This window comes from Emydura macquarii, unplaced genomic scaffold (assembly GCF_026122565.2).
Source record: "Emydura macquarii macquarii isolate MOO-44397 ecotype Brisbane River unplaced genomic scaffold, CSIRO-AGI_Emac_v2 contig_306, whole genome shotgun sequence".
In the NCBI taxonomy this organism is placed as follows: Eukaryota; Metazoa; Chordata; order Testudines; family Chelidae; genus Emydura; species Emydura macquarii.
This window is the reverse complement of record NW_027130443.1, coordinates 8,181,328-8,201,113: the sequence shown is the minus strand read 5'-3', so window position 1 is coordinate 8,201,113 and position 19,786 is coordinate 8,181,328. Positions and strand designations below refer to the sequence as shown.

The 19,786-nt window shown below is 55.9% G+C and overlaps 2 protein-coding genes across 2 annotated transcripts; both read left to right on the top strand.

Annotated features, from left to right (window-relative positions):
• Positions 1 to 2,204: 2,204 nt before the first annotated feature.
• Positions 2,205 to 9,493, top strand: LOC137159885 (perilipin-3-like). Its single transcript, XM_067558359.1, has 8 exons — positions 2,205 to 2,272; positions 3,576 to 3,643; positions 4,825 to 5,020; positions 5,611 to 5,693; positions 6,219 to 6,516; positions 7,436 to 7,635; positions 7,775 to 7,903; positions 8,003 to 9,493. The coding sequence occupies exons 2-8, from the start codon at positions 3,593 to 3,595 to the stop codon at positions 8,345 to 8,347; spliced, it is 1,302 nt and encodes a 433-aa protein (XP_067414460.1). The 5' UTR covers positions 2,205 to 2,272; positions 3,576 to 3,592; the 3' UTR covers positions 8,348 to 9,493.
• An 858-nt stretch (positions 9,494 to 10,351) lies between these two features.
• Positions 10,352 to 16,925, top strand: LOC137162395 (perilipin-3-like). The gene is made up of 8 exons (XM_067562168.1): positions 10,352 to 10,363; positions 12,947 to 13,099; positions 13,536 to 13,719; positions 14,513 to 14,595; positions 15,108 to 15,417; positions 15,819 to 16,006; positions 16,230 to 16,433; positions 16,530 to 16,925. The coding sequence occupies exons 1-8, from the start codon at positions 10,352 to 10,354 to the stop codon at positions 16,923 to 16,925; spliced, it is 1,530 nt and encodes a 509-aa protein (XP_067418269.1).
• The last annotated feature ends 2,861 nt before the right edge of the window (positions 16,926 to 19,786 follow it).

The following is a 19,786-nucleotide window of genomic DNA, read 5'->3' as shown; positions in this document are numbered from 1 at the left end:
ATTCTTTTCCAAAAGTAGACTTGATTTTTTTTCAGGTGCAACATTTCACAAGGAAAGCTCTCTGAAAAGATCTGTAGGATACGTGGGAAGCAGACATTTAGAAGCTTCTTCCAGTTCCCCAGGCTCTGGTGTCACATATTTTAGGGCTGAATTGCATGTCAAACCAATCTCAAGCTACAAGTCCTGGTTTAACTGTACAAGCACACTCTCTGTTCTAGAGAAGGGCCTGGGCTGGGCCCAGCAACTCGCTTGAGACTGATCTAACACTGCTTCTGACTGATGCCAGCGAATCTCACAAGATCTGGACAATAGAGACACAGATACAGGGAAATAAGTTTCTATAAATAGCCTCAGGCATGATCTACAATTTAGCCTCAATTTTTTCCTCATGATAATGGGGGTTGCAGCCTGGGCCAGCCCCCCCACAGCCTCTGGGCCCTGGTAAAGTGTATCCTTTTCCCTCTCCATGTGGGGGCCATGCAGCATGTTATATGGGCCAGGAGTCACAGTGGGAGAGTGCGTCCTGTGACTAACACCCCCCCCCCCCCCTGCTTCCAAGGCCCCTTCTCTCTCCCAGGCAGGGCCCAGGCAAGGCACCGGTTCAGAGTCCTCTGGCCCCACGGGAAGTGCAGTCCACTGGGGATCCTAAGCGGGAATATTTTGGGCCCCCCCAACACATAATAAAAAGCAAATAAGGGGCCCCCCTTCAGCTGCTCAGGGCTCTAAGCAATTGCTTAGTCTGCTTATGCCTAGGGCCGGCTCCAACAAGGGCAGCCTGCCTGGAGCTGACCCGTGGCCGGAGCAGATCCAACACTTTGTCAGTGTCCCAGCACCAGATTAACTTGAGCAGTGAAGCTGCGGAAGACCCAGACCCACAAAATACCAGCAGCCCCTTTGCCTCCCACCCCCCGGCAGCATCACCCCACCCCATCGGCTCCAGACACCGCCCCGTCCCCTCCCCCTCCCAGGGTCCCATCCCCCTAGCACCCAACTTCCTCCATCTCCTCTGCCCAAGGCTGGAGGAGCAGGAAGCAGAACCCTTGCTCATGGCTGGAGGAGGGGCAGGGGTTTGGGCCCCAGGCTGGAGCCAGTCCAGCAGGAGACAGAACAGCCCCTGCTGGCCTCAGGCACCAGCGTCATTGCCCCCCTCCCTGGAGCAGCAGCTCTCACCCTTTTCCACATGGGAATTGTTCCTTGGGGCCCTGCTCCCGTCTAGCCAGACCCTCCCTTCCCCCTTTTTAGCAATCTGGGAAGGGCTGGCTGGTTCTGATCCCCTAGATATCTAGGGTCTCCCCTAGGGCAGGCTGCTGCTGGCCCAGGAACCAACCCAGGCGTCGGAGGTGCACCAGCGTCCACTGCGGTGCCCCATTCAATAGGCTCCCTGGGCTTGCCACGCCCGCTGCTACTGCCAGATGGGAAGCAAACCTCCACCCCAGCCCCCTGGTACTGTCCCCGCCCAGGCCAGCTCCCCAGAGCAAGGGATGCTTGGGCAGGTCAGTCCCCTTCAGCACTACCAGCGTCCCCTGGGGAGCTATCAAAACACGAGGCTCTAGAGCAGGGACCCTAAAGAGTCAGGACTCCTCCCTTATTTCCCAGGCTCTGCCACCGACTTACCATCCACCCCTCTCTGCCTCAGTTTCCCCCCATGTAACACAGCCAGGATTGCCATGCTCATCTCCCAGGGAGGATGGAGGGTTAATTTGTATTTGTAAAGCACTTTGAGATGAGAGGCATCAGACGTTAATTATTACTACGGAGACAAGGTGGGACCAACACCTACCACAACTTTGCACACAATTGTTTCTATGGATATTAGCAGCAGCAGGGGTCTGCAGGGCTGGGGGAAGGCCTCTGTATTGTCTACTCCTTCTGAGACACCACCAGAGCTACTCTAAAACCCTGCTAACCATCACCCTCTAAAGCACAGCAGCCCCAGGCCCTGTAATGACTCTGACTGTCTACACCAAAGACCTGGGTCTGAGCCTTCACCGCCAAGCCAAGCCACCAAGGAGGGCGGGACTTCAGTCTCCAAACCTGGGCTTGATTGGACTCCCATGGGGCTGACAAGGCTCCATGTCCAATGCAACTTGCTAGAGATCTTCTCTCTGCCTCTCCCCACCCACATGCCAGCCCAAACCAATCAGGGTGGCTGATGCTGGTTACCTCCCTGGGCAACCCCTTCAGCAGTGGGCGGGGTCTCAGCACAGGTATATAAAGGCTGGGCAGGGGTGGTTTAGGCTATAGCTGGTCTGGAGTTGTGGGAGAGAGAGAGGTAAGTGGTGGTAGTTTTCCTGACTTTGTACTGGGGTGGGTCCTGATTATAATTGAAATGTGTAAAACTTTAGGTTTGTTTTCCCCTCTCCCCTCAGCGCTTGGCAAATGGACTCCTGCTGGTTTAGCTTTCTTCACTGCTGTTGTAGTTACAGGCAAACTGGCTAGTAACTAAAACTAGGGTGACTTGGCAGGGCTGCCTGGGAGCTCTCAAACTGGCTGAGGTCTGACTTGGATGGGGTCCCCGAGCACAGAGAAGATTTATTTAAAGCTCTGGTTTTCCCCTTTGCCTTACAGCATAAGGGGTGGTTCTCCCAACTCACTAAAGTGACATCTCCTCTGTAGGTGTGTAAATACTGCGACCTTTGGAACTAGTGTTCCCTGCAGGGAAGGTTCTAAGTGAACTACTCCAAAGAGCAGAGAAACTGGTGCTCCGGGGCAGTGTGAACATGCCTCACTAATTAGCGTTAGTGCTCTGGGCTCTCCGCTATGAGAACTTCACCTTTGACCAGGGACGTTTTAGCCCTCCTGGCTAGAGAGTTTAAAACTCAAACATGACTCCTGAAGGAGTTTATTTGCCTTCTGTGTTTTGAGCCACCTGTATCTCATGATCCATAAGTCTGACTCATGGCTTGTCTGAATGCTTGGCGGCTGGCAATGCAACTGCAATGATGGATTTTGTAGTTTCTGTCCCATGATGGATGAAATCAAATCCGCCACTTACCTGTCGCCTGCTTCCCTTTGGAGCAGGGAGTGGGGAAGGTCTTTGCCTCTTAATCTGTCCTGAGCCCTGTTCTAACCTCCTAGAATGGCCGTGCGGGGTGGTGCGGCTGGTGGTGGACGGAACTAGCTGAGACGAACGATCAAACCCTGACTTCGTGCTGCTCTTAACGTAGTGACCCTGACTCCAGTTAGTGGCTGGCAACTGAAAGCAACAAAACTGTGGCTGTGACACAATCCTAGCGAAGTAGGAGGTGTCGGAACAGCGATGAGCTGTCTGGGACGAAGGCCACTGTTACTTGTTGCAGTAGGGGCCTTGGCAGCTGATTGTTTTGCAATCTGGGCCGAAAGGGCTGGGGAGTGTAAGTGCAACCACATCCCAGCGCCTGCGGCTTTCGGTCTCGTGGCTCTGGCGTGAAGTTACTCAATGCATTGTGCTGCTGAACTCCCCCGGGATCAAACACAAGGGGCTGAGCCCTGGAGTCACTGCTGACCTCTGATCAGTCTTTATGGTGCTAGCGTTTACTCAAGCCTTATCTTCAATGCGGGCAGATTAACAAGCCAGTTTCTGTATCTCTTCTCAGTTTCACCCGCTTCCACCATGGCTTCTAATGACCCCAATGCTGCTTCCCCAAAGGATGAAGAGCAGGAGGTAGGTACATGCTGGAGATTTGGGCTGGGAGGATCTCTTTGAGGTGGTGGGCTCCTGGCCTCTGCTAGAAAGCTGCTGGGCCCCTTAGCCTGCTTATTGCAGTCCCTGTTCTGACTTCCAGGCTGTCGCTTCTCAAACCTTCACCCAGACAAATGGAGACTGAGGGCTTGTCCAAACAGCATTGCACTGGGTGGGGTTAAGGTTACACCTGAAATGAATGTGGCTAAATTAGCACAAACCCTTATGTGGCTACTGCCCTTGGTCTAGGAGTGCTTGACTCAAACGTCAAGTCGTCGTCTTTATAGATTTAAGCAAAATCCAAGCAACCCTCTCAATGTTCTCACGCAACATTTTCCATTGGCTCAACTATAGAGCGACTTCGGTTGTATTGGTGCAGCTGTCTCCTGTTGATCTAGGGCAGGGGTGGCCAACCCATGGCTCGTGCATGGGGCTCTTTGCTCTGCACATTGTATGGGGCGCCAAAGTGAAATTGACAAGCTGCTGAGGGATCAGTGAGAATTTTCGGGGGAGGGTAAGGTAAATGTGGCTCTTCATCTCACTGGTTGGGGGCCCCCCCCGATCTAGGATCAGGCTGCTTCCCACATAGGCAGCATGATCCCCCTCCTGGGTTTCTGGAGCAAGGCGGGGTATAAGGAGGCAAGGTCTATATTGATAGTATGTCACTCGGGGGTGGAAAAATCCCCCACCCCCTGAGAAATGCCGTTCTCCTTACCTACCCCCTGGCATAGCACTGTCTGTCTTGATGGAGTTCCTCCTGTTGACCCAGCTACTGCCTCTCACAGGGGTGGATGACCTATGCTGAGGGGAGGGGCTCCTGTGTCAAAGTAATCTTCAATAGTGCAGCTGTAGCACTTCAGTGGTGTTACGTGTAGACCTGCCCTGACTTGCTCTCTTGGGGAAGAGCTTTTTTTCTTCCCTTCCTGGGTTTGTTCTTCACTTGAGGCCAGGCCTACTAGTCAATGCTGATAACAGGATGCTGGATCTGTCTAAATGCTCTTGGCAGTAGAGGATGGTGACAGTAGCTGATGCTCTGAGACTGGCTTCCTTTCTGTGGCATCGGCTGACAGACCCAGCTACCAATTGGCAGGGCATGCTCCATTGGCTGGAAGGTGAGACTGGTATGGGAGCCCTTACCCTGTTTGACTGCTTCCTCCCCACAGAACATAGCAAACAGGGTGGCCAACCTGCCCTTCGTCAGCTCTGCCTATGACATGGTCTCCACAGCCTACACCTCCACCAAAGAGAGCCACCCGTACGTCAAATCCGTCTGCGACGTGGCAGAGAAAGGCGTGAAGACCCTCACTGCTGCAGCGGTCAGCGGGGCCCAGCCAATCCTGACCAAATTTGAGCCCCAGAGTGAGTAACTGCTGGTGTGGTGGGCCATGGGGGTGGGATGGCCAAGTGAAGCCAGAGGGGGGTGTCAGGCTCTGCCCTCTTTCCTGGGGTGCGACTCAGGCAAATGCTAAATGAGCCTTCAGCCATGCCCGAGGGAGGAGTCCTGCTGGCTCACTCTTGGATGGAGAAGCCTCTCCCATTCCAACACATTACCCTGCCCACTGACCGCTCCAGCTGCAGGGTTTCTGGAGGTGGAAGAGTCCCCAGAGCCCTCTAGTGAAAGCATGGAGCCCTCTTCTGTTGCTGCCTCAATGCGAGAGCTGTGCTGGTGGTTGGGATCCCTGGATCCGCCTGTCATCCCAGCAGCAGCATTCCAGGAGGATGGAGCAGGTCTGGGTCCGCTTGGACTGGGTTGAGGACAAGGGACTATTTCAAATCCACTCACCCTTGTGCCTACTGAGCTGCTTCCCCCCCCCCCCCAAACTTCTGCCACCCCTTCTGATGCATGAGGCTTTGGTCTTCTGGCTTCATGAACTAGAGCTTTCACAGCTCCCAGAACTTGCTGTAGCTACAGGGCCCGTCAGATGAGAAGCTAAACTGGTTTTCTTCAGTTTCCACAGCAAACGAGTATGCATGCAGAGGACTGGACAAGCTGGAGGAGAAGCTGCCCATCCTTCAACAGCCAACAGATAAGGTAACCGCTCTGCTTCAAAGCCTTCCTCAAGGAAGGGGGGCAGTGACTGGCGTGATCCACTCAAGCAGGAGCGTTTAGCAACAAGCACAAAGTTGAACAGCAGAGAAGGGTGGCTATGGTGGGTTGATCTACTGGCCAGGGCCTGCTGTAGGAGTTTGGTGTGAGGCAGAAGTGACCCACTGGCTTCCACTCATTCATGAGATGAATTGTGGCCAGCCTGAACTAACCCCATCAGTATCTCTAGGTCAGGGTAACTAACCTAGTGCAACCCTTGCTGTAGTCATGCTGTGCTGGTGGCAGTGGGGATTTCACAGGAAACTTGCAATCTAGCCCTGCACTGGGCCAGTGTCTCGAATGTAGATGATGCCCACGTGGAAGGCAAAACTTGACCTGAGGCTAGAGATCAAAGCCAGGGTCTTCCCACTGGACAGTGGGGGGAGAGGGAAGCAAATCCCACATCCCCCTGCACTGCAATATTCCAACCTGGCTTGAGGCCTTGCCTGAAATCCCCTCTGACCTCTCTAGATAATCTCCGATACCAAAGAGCTGGTTACGGCCACCGTGGTGGGGGCCAAAGATGCCATCTCCAGCACCGTCACTGGAGCGAAAGATGCTGTGAGCAGCAGGGTGACTGGGATGGTGGATATGACCAAAGAGGCTGTCCAGGGGAGCGTGGACCTGACCAGATCAGCAGTGACCAGTGGCATGAACACCGTCATGGGCTCTGCCGTGGGCCAGATGGTGGTGAGCAGCATGGATGCCATGCTGGGCAAGTCTGAAGAGCTGGTGGATCACTACCTGCCGATGACCAATGAGGAACTGGGTGAGAACAGCACTCACTGCTTTATCCTGTGGACTGTGGCAGGAGGGGGGGGGTAAGGAGGGGTGTGATGAGAAGCTGGGTCTGTCTGGCTAATGTTGGCTGCAGTTTGGTTCATGGCTTCAACTGAAGCTGTCCTGCCTACAATGTAGGGCTGGGTTTCCTGGTAACTCGGAGCCTCAAGGTCCCCAGTGTGAAGCCCTGGGAGAAACAACTCCCTTCCCCGTAAGAGAAGGCGCATGCCTGCTGTTCCTGGGGTGCACGTAGCATCCTGCCAGCTTACCTGGAAGCACTTTGCGGTGTTTGCTCTGGGCAGGGAGCGACCAGTCTCCCTCCCACAACCTGTGTTGGCCTCGAGGGGGGACCTGTTCCATACAGAGTACCCTAACCATGGGGAAGGGCTCCTGCTACAAGGCGAGTGGGTGGTGGCCAAGACACCAGAGAGCAGGGGTAGGTTTAGTCACCTTTGAGGCTTGTAAACACTGCTAACTGAATGGGGGGGGGGAGGAGAGTTGCTGGATCTCTGGGCATCTCCACTAGCAGTAGCCCCTGGACAGCACATGGCTTCTCTCGCTCCTGCAGAGGCATAACTCCAAATAGATACAGCTGGGGCAGTGTTTCCTACTGGCTAGAGCACTGGAGCAGGAGGCTGATCTCTAGCTGCTATTCCTGGCTCTGCCCTGGCCTGCTGAGTGCTCACAAGTCCCTTCATGGCCACGGCTGTAAAACCAGGGCGATACCGGCTGCCCCAGTCCAAGTGCATCATTGCCCATAGACTGAGTGCGAGGTCAGTGCTGTACACCTACCTCTAGGCACATTGCCAGGCTAGAGGGATCCCTGCCAACTCAACAAGCAGGTGCCAGAGGTGGTGATCTCCCCCCGCTCTTCCTGGCACCACTAACCTTGCACTCACTGCTTCCAGCTAAACTGGCCACGGCTGTGGAAGGCTTCGAAATGGCGTCCGTGGAGCAGCAGCGGCAGCAGCAGAGTTACTTTGTGCGCCTGGGGTCCCTGTCGACCAAGCTCCGCCACCGGGCCTACCAGCACTCGCTGGGCAAGCTGAGGAATGCCCGGCAGAGCACCCAAGAGGCTCTGTCCCAGCTCCACCAAACCATCGAACTGGTAGGAGCACAGCTGGGCTATGCACATACCCCCTGGACTCCCCTGTCACTCTTTGACCTGGCATCTGTGCCAAGCCATGCCATGGACATGGCAAACACTGCCTGGTGGTAATCACAGGTGTCCATCTCCTCCCTTCCAGATCGAGTATGCCAAGCAGGGTGTTGACCAGAAGCTTCGTGACGGCCAGGAGAAGCTGCACCAGATATGGCTGGAGTGGAGCCGCAAGCAGCCAAGTCAGAGTGCAGAGACCAGCTCCATGCAGCCAGAGGTAGGTTGCAATAAGAGGATGTGACAAGCCATTACTTGCAGACATGGGTGACACCTAGTTTCTAGGCTGATTTCTGACTTGACCCATTTGTTCATGCAGCAGGTGGAGATGCAGGCTCTGACCATGTCCCGGAGCCTCACCCAGCAACTGCAGACCACCTGCCTGACTCTGGTGTCCAGCCTCCAAGGCCTCCCTGCTGACCTCCAGGACAAAGTGCAACTGGTTCGTCAAAACATCGACGAGCTGCGTGCCAGCTTCTCCGCTGCTGGCTCCTTCCAGGACTTGACAGGCAGCGTCTTGGCCCAGAGCCGCGAGCGAGTGACCAAGGCCCGCAAGCTGGTGGATGAGCTGATGGATCATGTGGTGCACAACGTCCCCGCTTCTTGGCTAGTGGGACCCTTTGCCCCATCTGGCCAGCAGCTGGAGGAAGTGGAGATGGAGTAGTGTCCTGCGAATACACAGGCCAGATTAAGGACTCTCAGGCTCTGCTAAGCATAGAGCATTGGGGGGTTGAGTAACTCCTGTCACTGTCACTGTTACACCTCTAGCCTGGCTTTGAATCTAGATAGCAGCACTGGGTGTAATTTCAGTGCCTCATTCCTGGCAGCTGCCTTGGGTTTGATTGCACTACACATGGGGGATGCAAAATGTCTCCTCCCCACCCATGTGTGGCTTAATCTCCCATAAACTGCCTGTGGCCTGGGTCAGAGGCTTGCCACCCAAACTCACTCACTAACTAGTCAAGTAACAACCCCACCCACCCAAATGGGATCAAGGCAGAGCCTTCTAGCTGGGGTGCCTATTAACCATCTCTAGGTGAGAGATTCTCCAACGACTCTGGCTGACTTTTTGCCCCTTCTCAGGGACTTGGGCCCCTTCTATTTAGCAACCAGATCCTGGAACCCAGACTCGAACCCTGGCCTTGTCGTCTAGACTCTGAAAGTCCCCTTCACGCAGCGGGGCAGTGGTGGGAGGCCTAGCAGCTGGTGCATTCACAATATAGCTTAGTGTTCAGCCAATCCTACAAAAGCACAGCCAATCAGAGGGTGCTCCCATGCCATGGATTTCTGACCACCGTGGCTATTGCACATGTAATGTCACTAACTGCAGATCCCAAGCAAATACAGCTTAGTCCAATTCAACAATACACCAGCTGCCTGAGAGGAGACAGCAGACGCTAAAGAGCCAGCACAGCACACCTGCTGAGTGAGTGGAGAGAGCCCAAACGAACCAAGGAAACTTGCTAAGACCAGGTACTGACCTAGTGCTGCTCTTTCAGGATCTGTCCTACTGGATCATGTCGGATTCCCTGCCTGTCCACTGCCATGGCTTTGACTTGTTTGCTCACAATAAACTTGTTCTTGCATTGAAACAAAGACCTGGTTTTGTTTGTTCTGGGTGAGAGGCTCAGGATTGCAGGTAAATGACACCTCTCCTTCGCATGGCTGGTTCTTATGGAGCACTTTGCAGAAGCAATCCTCTGCATTGCTGTTGCAAATCATGTGTGTCCGTCCATCCGTCCCCGACCTCCTCAGTTTCCAAACAATTCAGTCTATAAAGACCAGGGTTTTCCTGACACCGGCTGTTGCTGTGTGGAGGAGTGGGATCTGGTGCAGGCGCTGTGCTACTGAACTGCTACACCGGTTTCACTGTTTCCATGAGTCTCTGTAGCAGCTGCTGGCTTGTTATGGAGCAGGAATTCACCGGTACCTTGGTCAAAATAGCTGGTGTGCAGCTGACCTTGTTCTTAGAGTATCTGGGGGCTCCTGAGCAGCCTTAGCTGAGTGAAAGCACTACTGACCCCCTGAAGCTCCTGTTCGTTGTTGTTTGGATTGCAGACGTAGTTAGGGGCCTGGTCCACAACTGAGGTGCTTATTATGCTAGGTGCTGTACAAACAAACTGTCTTTGACAAGCTGTTCAGCCAGCCACTGGGTGTCTTCACAAAGCACCTCCTGCTGTGAGAAAGTTGCCATGGCTGAGTTGGAGATACTGTCTTTCCCTGAAAGAACTAGGAAATGAGGATCCAGAAACACTAGGCGTGAGGGAACAGCGCGCTGTACACAGTGTAGCTGCTGGAAAAGCAAGGCATGGAGGGAGATGTTAAGACATCTGATGTAACACCCCTCTGTGTTCCTCCAGCCAGGCTCCCACAGCTGCAGTGGCCCAGCCATCATCCAACACATCACAACATTAATGCTGCCCACAGAAAGAAGGTAGGTGAGGCCTGGCCTGACATGAGTAATTAATACATGGAGGGAGGCTGCATTGATTTTGGAAGACAGGATTAGGGATGTAAATGAATCAGGTTGAAAACAGAAAGTGTGCGGGGAAATAAGCCCCGTAAATAGGGCAGTAGGCTAAGAAGACAATGTCTCAGCCAACAAAGATAAGAGGGAGAACACGCAAGGAACTATTTACTGTGAATTAGCTAACAAGGGAAGTGAGGAATGCAGACTGAGGTAAAGAGGAAATCCGTGCAGGCTGCCCAGGGACTGGTGCCTGCAGAGTAACCCAGCCAAGCCACCAAGCATGTAGTGCAAAGCAGAGCAAATGCAGCGAGACATGTAACATCTATAAAGGGAGCTGGTGTCTGTGCAACCTTGGAGTTGTGCTGTAGCCTGCATCCATCCCCCTGCTTCACTCAGCGTCTGCTCTGTGCCAAACAAAGATCCCAGAGTGCTGAGGGAAGCGGAGTGGAAAGGGGTCTCAGAGGGAATCCCAACGTGGGGGCGGGGGAGGGAGCAGCTTCCACTCAGCATCTTTGTTTGGAGCGGTTCCACCTCATATACAGACCATCCTATACGGCCAGAGCACGAGGCTGCTGCTGATCGTTGGGAGTGTGGGATACCAAGGTTCAAGACCCCACTGGGCCCAATCTGCAGCAAGGACTGGAAGCTGGGTCCCCCAGCCCTCAGCTCCAACCACTGGCTGCTGCTGTTCAGGGTGGGGGGGGGATGCTAATACATATTTATAGGCAGAAAAATTTCAGGGAGGGTCTGCATGGGAATGAAAGTGAATTTCAAAACCCTGCCCAGTTCCCAGGCAACGGGACGGGTGTTTGACTCTAGTGTCCTGTAGAGGGGCGCTGGGGAAGACTCTCTTCCGCTGCATTTGATGCTCAGGGTGCTTAGTACCGCAGGTGCAGCGAGCGTAGGCCTGCCCCCAGCAGGTGCACGCTGACCCCTGCATGCCGGGGAGGGGAGCAAAGGCACAGCCTGTGGTTTCTTCTCCTGCCCTAAAAGGGGCGAGTGACACCCTGGCATTGTGATGCGTTGTGATGTCACAATGCCAACAGCATGATGCAAGCAGCTGCCTGGGGGCAGGGCGGGGTGGATTCCCAGGAGGAACCAGCTACCTGCTGGGCTCAGGCCTGGATCAGGCCTTTCCAGCCCCTGGCCAGCTGAGCAGAGGCCATGGCTGAGGGTGAGTAGAAGGGATTTTTCACTCAGCCCAGGCGATTACAAAGAGGCCAACACGACCTCGTCTCCTGGCTGCCTTTTGCTGCAAAAGCACCATTGGCTACTCCCCCCACCCACCCCCTTCTCGCTGCTCTAGGGCGCAAATCCTTGGCACAAACATTTCCTTCCCCTTGTGCTTTGCCTTCTCCCAGCCAGCCGCTCTCACCCAGCTACTGCCGCCCTAAGGAGATGCTGCTCACTTTCTCATGCATGTGTTCGGTATAATTGTCTGCCCTGAATTAATGACATTAGCCAATTAGCCGCAGTACCGAGGCCGAGCTGACAACCAGGAACCTTATGTTCCCCCGGGCTGCTTGAGCATGGGGAGGATTCTCCCGCCCAGGAAGGAGAGGCTTGTGTTTAAGGCACCAGCTGATCTAGGCTTTGCTTTAGACTTCTGGTGTGATCTTAGGTTAGTCCCTTAATCGCCCCCTGACTCAGTTCTCCCCGGAGAATGGGGTCGATTGGTACCTAGGACGTGTGCCTACGCAGTTCTTACAGCACCCAGGGGGTCCAGGAGTTTCTCTTGGGGGCAGTGGGAAGCGTCACTTCTTTCTAGACATAAAATCAGCCCCTGGGGCCGCACCCAGGCAAACGGCCCAGCTCTGAGCTCTCTGCAGCTACCATTTCGCTCACACCTGCCAGCGGACAAGTTCAAGGCCACGAGATCCTCTGGGGCAAGTCTGATGGCCTGTGTATCACAGACCACCATCCCTGCCCAGCGCCCTAACCCCAACAGCCAAAACAAGACCAAAGCATGGCAGCCCACCAGAGCCCCGGCCTCGGCTGCGCCACGGGCAGAGAACAGGAGGGACCGAGGTGCACCAGGCACCTGCAATGGCAGGGAAATCACTCAATGCTGTGTACCCAGATCATCCTGGCACCGCACCCACCCACTGCAGAGGAAGATGAAAACCCTCCACGGTCCCTGACCTGGGGCACAGAGCCTTCCTGACCCCACAGATGGCGATCAGTTAGCCCTGAGCATGTGAGCAAGAACCCATCAGCCGAGCACCTGAGAGGCAGAATACTCTGTGCCCTGGCCCACCCCAGCCTGTGTGCCATCTCCAGCCAGGGCCATTCCTGCTGCTTCACAGGAAGGAGAATACAACGTGTGAGGGTGGGGGTCTGGGGGGGAAATCCCTCCCTGACCCCTGCTGGTGGTCAGCTGAAGCACGAGCAGTGGCCTCACAGCACCCCTTTTTGAAGAAGCCCCATTGTGTTGATGGAGAAACTGAGGCAGAGGCAGGTGGTGTGACTGGCCCAAGGTTACACAGCAAGCTAGCAGCAGGACTGGGAACAGAGCACAGACAGCTCTCGGTCTCATGCTTTAACCACCATAGAAACACAGAAATGCAAGGCTGGAAGGGACCTGGAGAGGTCATCAAGTCCAGCCCCCTGCACAGCAGCAGGACTCTCTCCTGCCTCAGTTTGCTCATCTGTAAAATGGGGATGATGATACTCCTGCTTCCTCCCACCCTTTGTCTGTTTTATTAGACTGTAAGCTCCTTGGGGCAGGGACTGTCTCTCACTGGGGATGTACAGCACCTAGCGCAATAGGACCCTCTTCTGCTTTCTAACTAGTCTGGGCAACTTGTTCCCTGCCCTGCCTTCTCTTCCCATTCTGTCTCCTCAGCAAGTCTGGATGTCACTTTGCCAGCCAGTGAAAATGGACCGAAGGCAGCTTCCTCCGATACCGGACTGAAGACAGCTTTACTAGACAACGAGGAACCGGAGGTGGGTAAATACTGGGAAGCCCCCCCAGTGACACATTGAGCCTGTAAATGGAGATTGATGGGGGGGAATTTAGGGGCTAGATCCCTTGTACTTAAAGACAACTGCGCGCCCCGTTCTAGTGCTCGCTCTCTGCTAAGGGGCAGCAGCTGAGACAAGGGACGGCTCGTTGGCTTGGAAAGCAGCTGATCTATGGGACGACTAAACCAACCCGTGGCCCGTCCTGGGGGCACGCAGCTGCCGAGGGCCCCCCCACATAGAGAAGAGAACGCCCATTGAAATGGAAGGTCCTTTCGCGCTCTCCCCGCAAAGCGCCCCGACTCAGCCAGCAGGGTGGAAGGGTCAGAAAGTCCAGAGCCATTCCCCTGGCGCGCTAACAGGCCCGGCCCTGCGGATTCCCTCATTCCCTAACCCCCACGGGGCTCTTGTCCTTGGTCAGTTTGCAGTGAACCGAGTGGTCAGCATGCCCTTGGTCAGCTCCGTTTACGAGCTGGCTCCCGCTGCCTACCTCCAAGACAGCTGCCCCAGCACCGAATCCGCGTGCAACCCGGCAGAGAAAGAAGCTGAGCCAGTCGCCGCCGTCGATCCTGCCCAGCCGGCTCAGGCTGAAGGGGACCCTCAGAGTGAGTCCCGGACGGGCGGCCAAAGCTCGGGGAGGAGGAGGGGGACGTCAGGGTGAAGCGGGAGGCTGCAGCATCCAGGAGAAGTTGGACTGGCCTTTATTCTTTCCCTCAAGTCCCTGTTCTTGAAACGCGGCGCTCAGATCCCAGGAATCTGGGCCGCCCGTTGCTGGTCTTCATTCAGTCGCCGGCCTGGCCCAGCTCCTGAGGGCATGGCCGTGTAATTCCCGGCTCGGGCGGATCTGATGGCGCTCACACACTAACAGCAGCAGCACTAACCTGGGGCGGCGAGTCCAGCCGTGCAGTTGCAGCTGCTTGTGGAGAGCTAGCGTCGGTACCTCTGCCCGCGCGGGGAGCGACCGCTTCGGCGGAGTCGTTCCTTGGTCCGATGGGGACGCGCGTTCGCCTGTCACGCTCTGCTGAGCCCCAGTCCCTGCACCTGTGGGGAGAGGAAATTGCGGAGCTGGCAGGGTGTCCACAGTCTCCCGCTGGGAGCTTCCTCGAAGCGCTGCGTGCTGCAGTGCAGAGCGCAGGAGGGGAGTCGGAGGCAGGGCTGGGACGCAGCTGTCTTGCCCCAGCTCACTCGGCTTCCCTGTCCCTTCCTCTGAAAGGGGAGGGTGATGCTGGGACGCCCGCTGTGCCTGGGGCAAGTGCTACGGGTGGATTGATGGTCACTGAAAGTGCCACATGCTCCATCTTCGCGGACTCGGCCACCCAGCTGCCTATGGCCAGTCCCTCAGCGTCTGCCCAGTGCCCCACACGCAGTCAGTAACCGCCCTTCTGTCTGTCCCACCAGCTGGGCCACCAAAGGAGACCAGGAGCGATGGGCCAGATGAACAGGAAGGAAAGCTGCCAGCCCCTCCGCAGCCACCCCCGCAGGTAACAGTCTCTGCTCCAGAAGCATCTCACACAGAGACTAACCCAGCCCAGCACGGGGAACCTAGGGCAACCCCTCATTGTATCTAGTATCAGATACCCATCTGGTATCTGAGCACCTCACAATCTTTATCCTCCCCCTCCCCATGAGGCGGGGCAGGGCTGTTAACCCCCAGTATAGATGGGGAACTGAGGCATAGACAGGCTAAGTGTCTTGCCCAAGGTCACACAAGGGAGTCAGTGGCAGAGCAGGGAATCCAACCTGCAGGTGCCCTAACCATTGGACCATCCTTTCTTCCAAGCATATCCTGGGCCTGTGAGGGAACTTCCCCGGGTCGGACAGAGGATCTCAGACAGGGAGGCAGTGGTGGGAACCCCCCAGCCCAGGCAGAATGGCGGTGAGGGTGTGGGTGTGAGGATTAGCTGGGGAACTCGCCCTTCTGACCCGCTGCCCTCACCCTCCTCGGAGTCGCTGCCCGGTCTCACTCCCTGACCCCAACTACTCCTGCTTCCAGGTGGTGACAGAGACAACGGAGCCGGAGCCGGAGCTGGTCTCTTACAAGAGAGCTGAGGCCACGCCGGCAGCAGCTGACGGGGCGGGTGGAGCAAAGGGCGCAGGGAGCAGCAGCGCCCCCAAGGCAGGCCGGCCCAGTGATCCCAGCCGTCTCCATGGGGGGGGCAGCACCAGAACGGTCCTGACCAACAGCCTGCGCACCCTCATGAACTCCAAGGTGGGGCAGCTCTTCCTCCGCAGCGTGGACAGAGCCCTGGACAAGTCAGAAGAGCTGATGAATCGGTACCTGCCCCTGACTGAGAAGGAGCTAGGTGAGAAGCTGCCCGAAGCACGGCTCTTCTAGGCTTGCTCTAACAGGACTGAGCCCCCCCAGATCTCAGTGTCGTCCCCCCCAACGTCCCACCTCCTGCACTAGATGTTCCTCCTTGAACCCTGCAGTGGGGGTGGCCTCTGGCCCTGCTTCCCCAAGGACCTCATTAAACCATCTCCTGCGGGTTCCTGAGGCTTCCTATTTACCTCAGGGGAAGTCGCATAGGCCCAGATCCCAGAGGTTAGGGCACATGCAGGTTGGATTCCCTGCTCTGCCACTGACTCCCTTGTGTGACCTTGGGCAAGAAGACACTTAGCCTGTCTGTGCCTCAGACCTTTGAGGACACGGGCCATAGCTCCCGCCTCCTCCTTGATGGGGTGCCGTCCCTCCCTCTCCCTCCAGCTGCACTCACCATGGAGGGCCTGGATGCCTCCTCGGCCGAACGCCACAAGAAGGGCTGCTTGGTGCGGCTCGGTTCCCTGTCCACCAGTCTGCGGAACCGGGCCTTCATGATGATCCTGAACAAGCTGAGACAGACCAGGCAGAGCACCCACGAGAACCTCACTCAGCTCCACCAGACCATAGAGCTGGTAAGGACACGCCCAGCGCTCTCCTCCGCCCGCAAGCTGGCCCTGCCTGGAAGCTGACTCCGCCAGGCGGCTGTTCTCGCGGGGGTGGGGGTCGGGGGGGGGGGCACTCTCTGTGTTCGGGACACTCGTCCCTCCCTCCTCTTGGGCAGCTCACTGGGCCCCGCCCGGAGCGCTCCTTGCCCCTACAGAAACCTGGCTCTGCGTTGCTTTCTCCACCCTCCAGATCGAACACATCCAGCAGGACAAGAAGGTTTGCGGCAGCCGGGAGAAGCTGCACGGCCTGTGGGAACAGTGGAGCCAGAAGCAACCAGGGGGCGGCCAGAGCATGTCAAGTGGCAGCAAAGACACGGGGTCGGCAGCCGGCGGCAGCCAGGATCGCAGCTCCAAAGCCGGCAGCAGCAAAGATCACAGGGCCGCGCAGCTAGAGGTATTTTCACCGCAGACAGGGTCTAACCCAGCGAATGCTGCGTCCAGGCAAACATCTCATCCCATCTCTAACTCTTCCTTCGCTGTCTCCTGGCAGACGGAGTCCAGGACCTTGGCTATGTCCCGTAGCCTGACGCAACAGCTGCAAGTTACTTACCTGAATCTCTTATCCAACGTCAAAGGCCTTCCCGCGAATCTCCAGGAGAAGATGCAGCAGGTGCATCAGAACATGGCAGAGCTGCATGGCTACTTCTCCTCCGCCAACTCCTTCCAGGACTTGTCCGGCAGCGTCCTAAACCAGAGCCGGGAGAAGGTGGCCAAAGCCTGGGAGGCCTTGGATGAGATGATGGAGTTTTTGTTGCAGAACCCTCCCGTCACTTGGCTTGTAGAATCCTTGGTGTCCCTGGAAGGCGAGCTGGTGGAAATAGAGGAGAAGCCGGATATATTGAAAGTCCTGCAAGACTATGAGCCACAGGACTGCAAAGATGACTAGCTAGTCAGCTTCCATGGTAGCCAGCCAAACCCTTTGAGTGGATGGAGACCTACCCCTAAACCTCTTCTAGGAGCTTCAGTTTTACTCTAGCCCTCGTGGGATGCACCCCATGTGTGACACACCCCAAGGTAAAGAGCAATTTCCAATAAACGGAGGGCTTTGTCTTCCAAGCATCCTAGATCTCTTCCCTGCCAGGACTGTTGGTGCTGGTTAATTGTAATGAACGGGAAGCCAACTAATGAACCCCTAACTAATTCTCTCTCCATACCAGCTGCCCTGCTCTTACCTTGGGCGTTTGCCCTTGGCACAGTTATGTTCCTAAACGGTAACGAGTTATTGCCGTTATTTCACTGAAGAAGGGGGAAGGGGAAGTAGTCAGCTCCCCCCAGCAGGTGGAGAAGCAGCTCTGCATTTTAGGTGCTAGTGCCAGAGTCTTACCTTTGAACTCGACTTCAAAGGTGAACACACGGCAATCTCAAACCAGCAGCCACCGCTGAGCTGGAATCCAGCAACTTCCCGGGTTCGCCCGGGAAGTGAAGAACACCATAACCAAGCAAAATTGGGGAGGTCGTTTATTTTTTCCCCAAACGTTCTGGAATTTGGCCAGGACGCCAAGATTAACCACGTCCCTTCTCTGCGTCCACGTGCCATGAGCTGCCCCCACAGCGTCGTCCTAGCTAAAAGACAGCCCCGCCCTCGTGCATCTTGATGGGAACCCGGGGCACGGACACAGCCATGGCTTGCAGAACGCGCGTCACCCGGCGAATTAGCCGCAGCAGCACTGCTTTCGGCCCAGGGGTGGCCAGTGGAGGCGTCCCAGCCACAGACTCCCCTCGCTCAGTGCGGCTTCGCTCGGAGAGCCCAGGCAGCGGTTGGTTAAGTACGTCCCAAAGCTCAACCGCCCGGTCAGACGACCTTATATACTCACGTAAAAATGAGGGGTCTCGGCTTTCTCCCTCCTGTCTCCTGGGGAGCTGCCCTCTGCCCCGCCCACCTAGATAGGGCAGGCAGCTGCCCCACATTTTCCCTCCATGTCCCCTCCCCAACAATCTCGTCCCCCAAAGGTCCCTCCCCTTTGCTCTCAGGCCATTATCCACCCCCCCCCCATGCTCCCCACACCACCTTAGTCTGCTTCATGCCCGCCCCATTCCTCCGATTGCTCAGTTTCCCGGCCAGTTCTCCAACACATGCACCCTCTCCGCTGCCCGCGGTGCCATTCCTGCGCCTCCACATCCTCCTTTCCTCTGCCAGAGTCTCCGACGGTGACTAAGGGGCCATCTTCATAAGGGCAGCCTGGCTTCAGCCCTGGTGGACAGAATGAGAGAGCGCCTCCATCTTTCCCGAGGGCAGCTTGCCTTCACGCCTCCTGACCCTAGGGGAAGAGGATAGCCACCGTTATTGGGCCCAGCCCCACTTTTGTCTACCAAGTTTAAGGGGACACAGTGGCCCGGTTGCTGACATCAAGGTTCAATGGCAGCCATTTTGGGAAAGGGCAAAATTCCAGCGGGAGTCCGAAATGAATGCGAACCCTTCAAAAACCGCCCCAACATCACGAGAGCTGGCAGCGTTTCTAGCCTCCCTCACCCCACCCATTTCAACTAGATTCCCAGCCCCCCAACGAATTTCATTTTAGCTCCCCATCTCCAACACAGCTCCCCTCCGCTGCCCTTCATTTGACATCCCGCTGCCCCCTTCACAGCATTTTGTACAAATCCCTCACCTGCAGAAGGCAGAGATGGGGTAGTCTTGGGGGAGACAGCCCCCTTCAGCCATGGGAGTGGGGGCTGGGCTGGGAGAGCAATTGCACATGCCCCTGACCCATTCTGCCCCACACCCCATGCTGCCCCATCTTCCCCCATCACCGTAGGGCCTGAGTGCCTCACAATCCTCGCCCCCCCACACCTGTGGGGCAGGGCAGTGCTGTCACCCCCTATTGTAGAGATGGAGAACTGGAGCAGCGAGAGGCTATGCAATTCAGAGGGAGTCTGGGGCAGATCAGGGACCTGGACCCAGGTCTATCTTCTGTGCACACTAGGGCACCCCACCTTTACCCCAATCCCGAGGGCTCAAGGCATAACCCAGTTAATGCAATCAGCAGGGCTCTGGGGGAAAGGCACGTACCCGTACCCAAATCACACTGTAGGGCTCAGGGTCAACCATTCCACGGCCGTAGAGCTCCAGGCACAGCCTGCTTAGTTTAAGTTCCCATCTTTTCCCCGTTCGTAGGGCGCCGGGCGTAATTTTCTGCAGGCTTGCAGGGTCGTTTACCAGGGAAGGAGCCTTCCACAGTAATATCTTTGTTCTCCATTTATGAACAGTTACCAAAACGAAATACCCACGCTAAGCAGACACTGCTCAGCACTCCCACTAAGGCAGACAAACTTCTCCTGCTGGCTAGTCAGGATTAGATCATCCGGGGACCCCAGCGGCACAATCTGGTTGGCAGAGGGTTGAAGTCTGGCAGCTCGGATCTTAGGCTGTGGCCTGGAGTTAGTTTCCAAAGAACTTCCTCTTGCACCCCAGTTTATATGGCTAGAACTTGGGTCCCGCCTAGCTGTATCTTAACCACTCTTTTTAAACGAAAGTACTACAAAACACCAATCCTAACCCATTACGAAACAGTTCTTTAACCAATCATACTCCCCCACCTTAGTTGATTTCAATATTGCACAATTAGTTATGCAACAGCCAGAAACAATCACAGAACCAGCCAGAAATCATTCAGAGAAACAACAGAGAAGTGGGGGACCAGAAAGACCAAACAACAAGTGTAGATTTTACAACCCCAGCTGTTGATCAGTGATTCCTTGCCAGACAGAAAGCTTTCAAACCAAGTTTTCTTTAAACATCTTGAGATCTGT

Coding starts and splice junctions, on each gene's coding strand:
- LOC137159885 (XM_067558359.1), top strand. CDS start 3,593: ATGGCTTCTAATGACCCCAATGCTGCTTCCCCAAAGGATGAAGAGCAG. Junction 5,021..5,610: donor GACCAAATTTGAGCCCCAGA/GTGAGTAACTGC, acceptor GGTTTTCTTCAG/TTTCCACAGCAAACGAGTAT. Junction 7,636..7,774: donor TCCACCAAACCATCGAACTG/GTAGGAGCACAG, acceptor CCTCCCTTCCAG/ATCGAGTATGCCAAGCAGGG.
- LOC137162395 (XM_067562168.1), top strand. Junction 14,596..15,107: donor CTCCGCAGCCACCCCCGCAG/GTAACAGTCTCT, acceptor TCCTGCTTCCAG/GTGGTGACAGAGACAACGGA. Junction 15,418..15,818: donor CCTGACTGAGAAGGAGCTAG/GTGAGAAGCTGC, acceptor CTCTCCCTCCAG/CTGCACTCACCATGGAGGGC.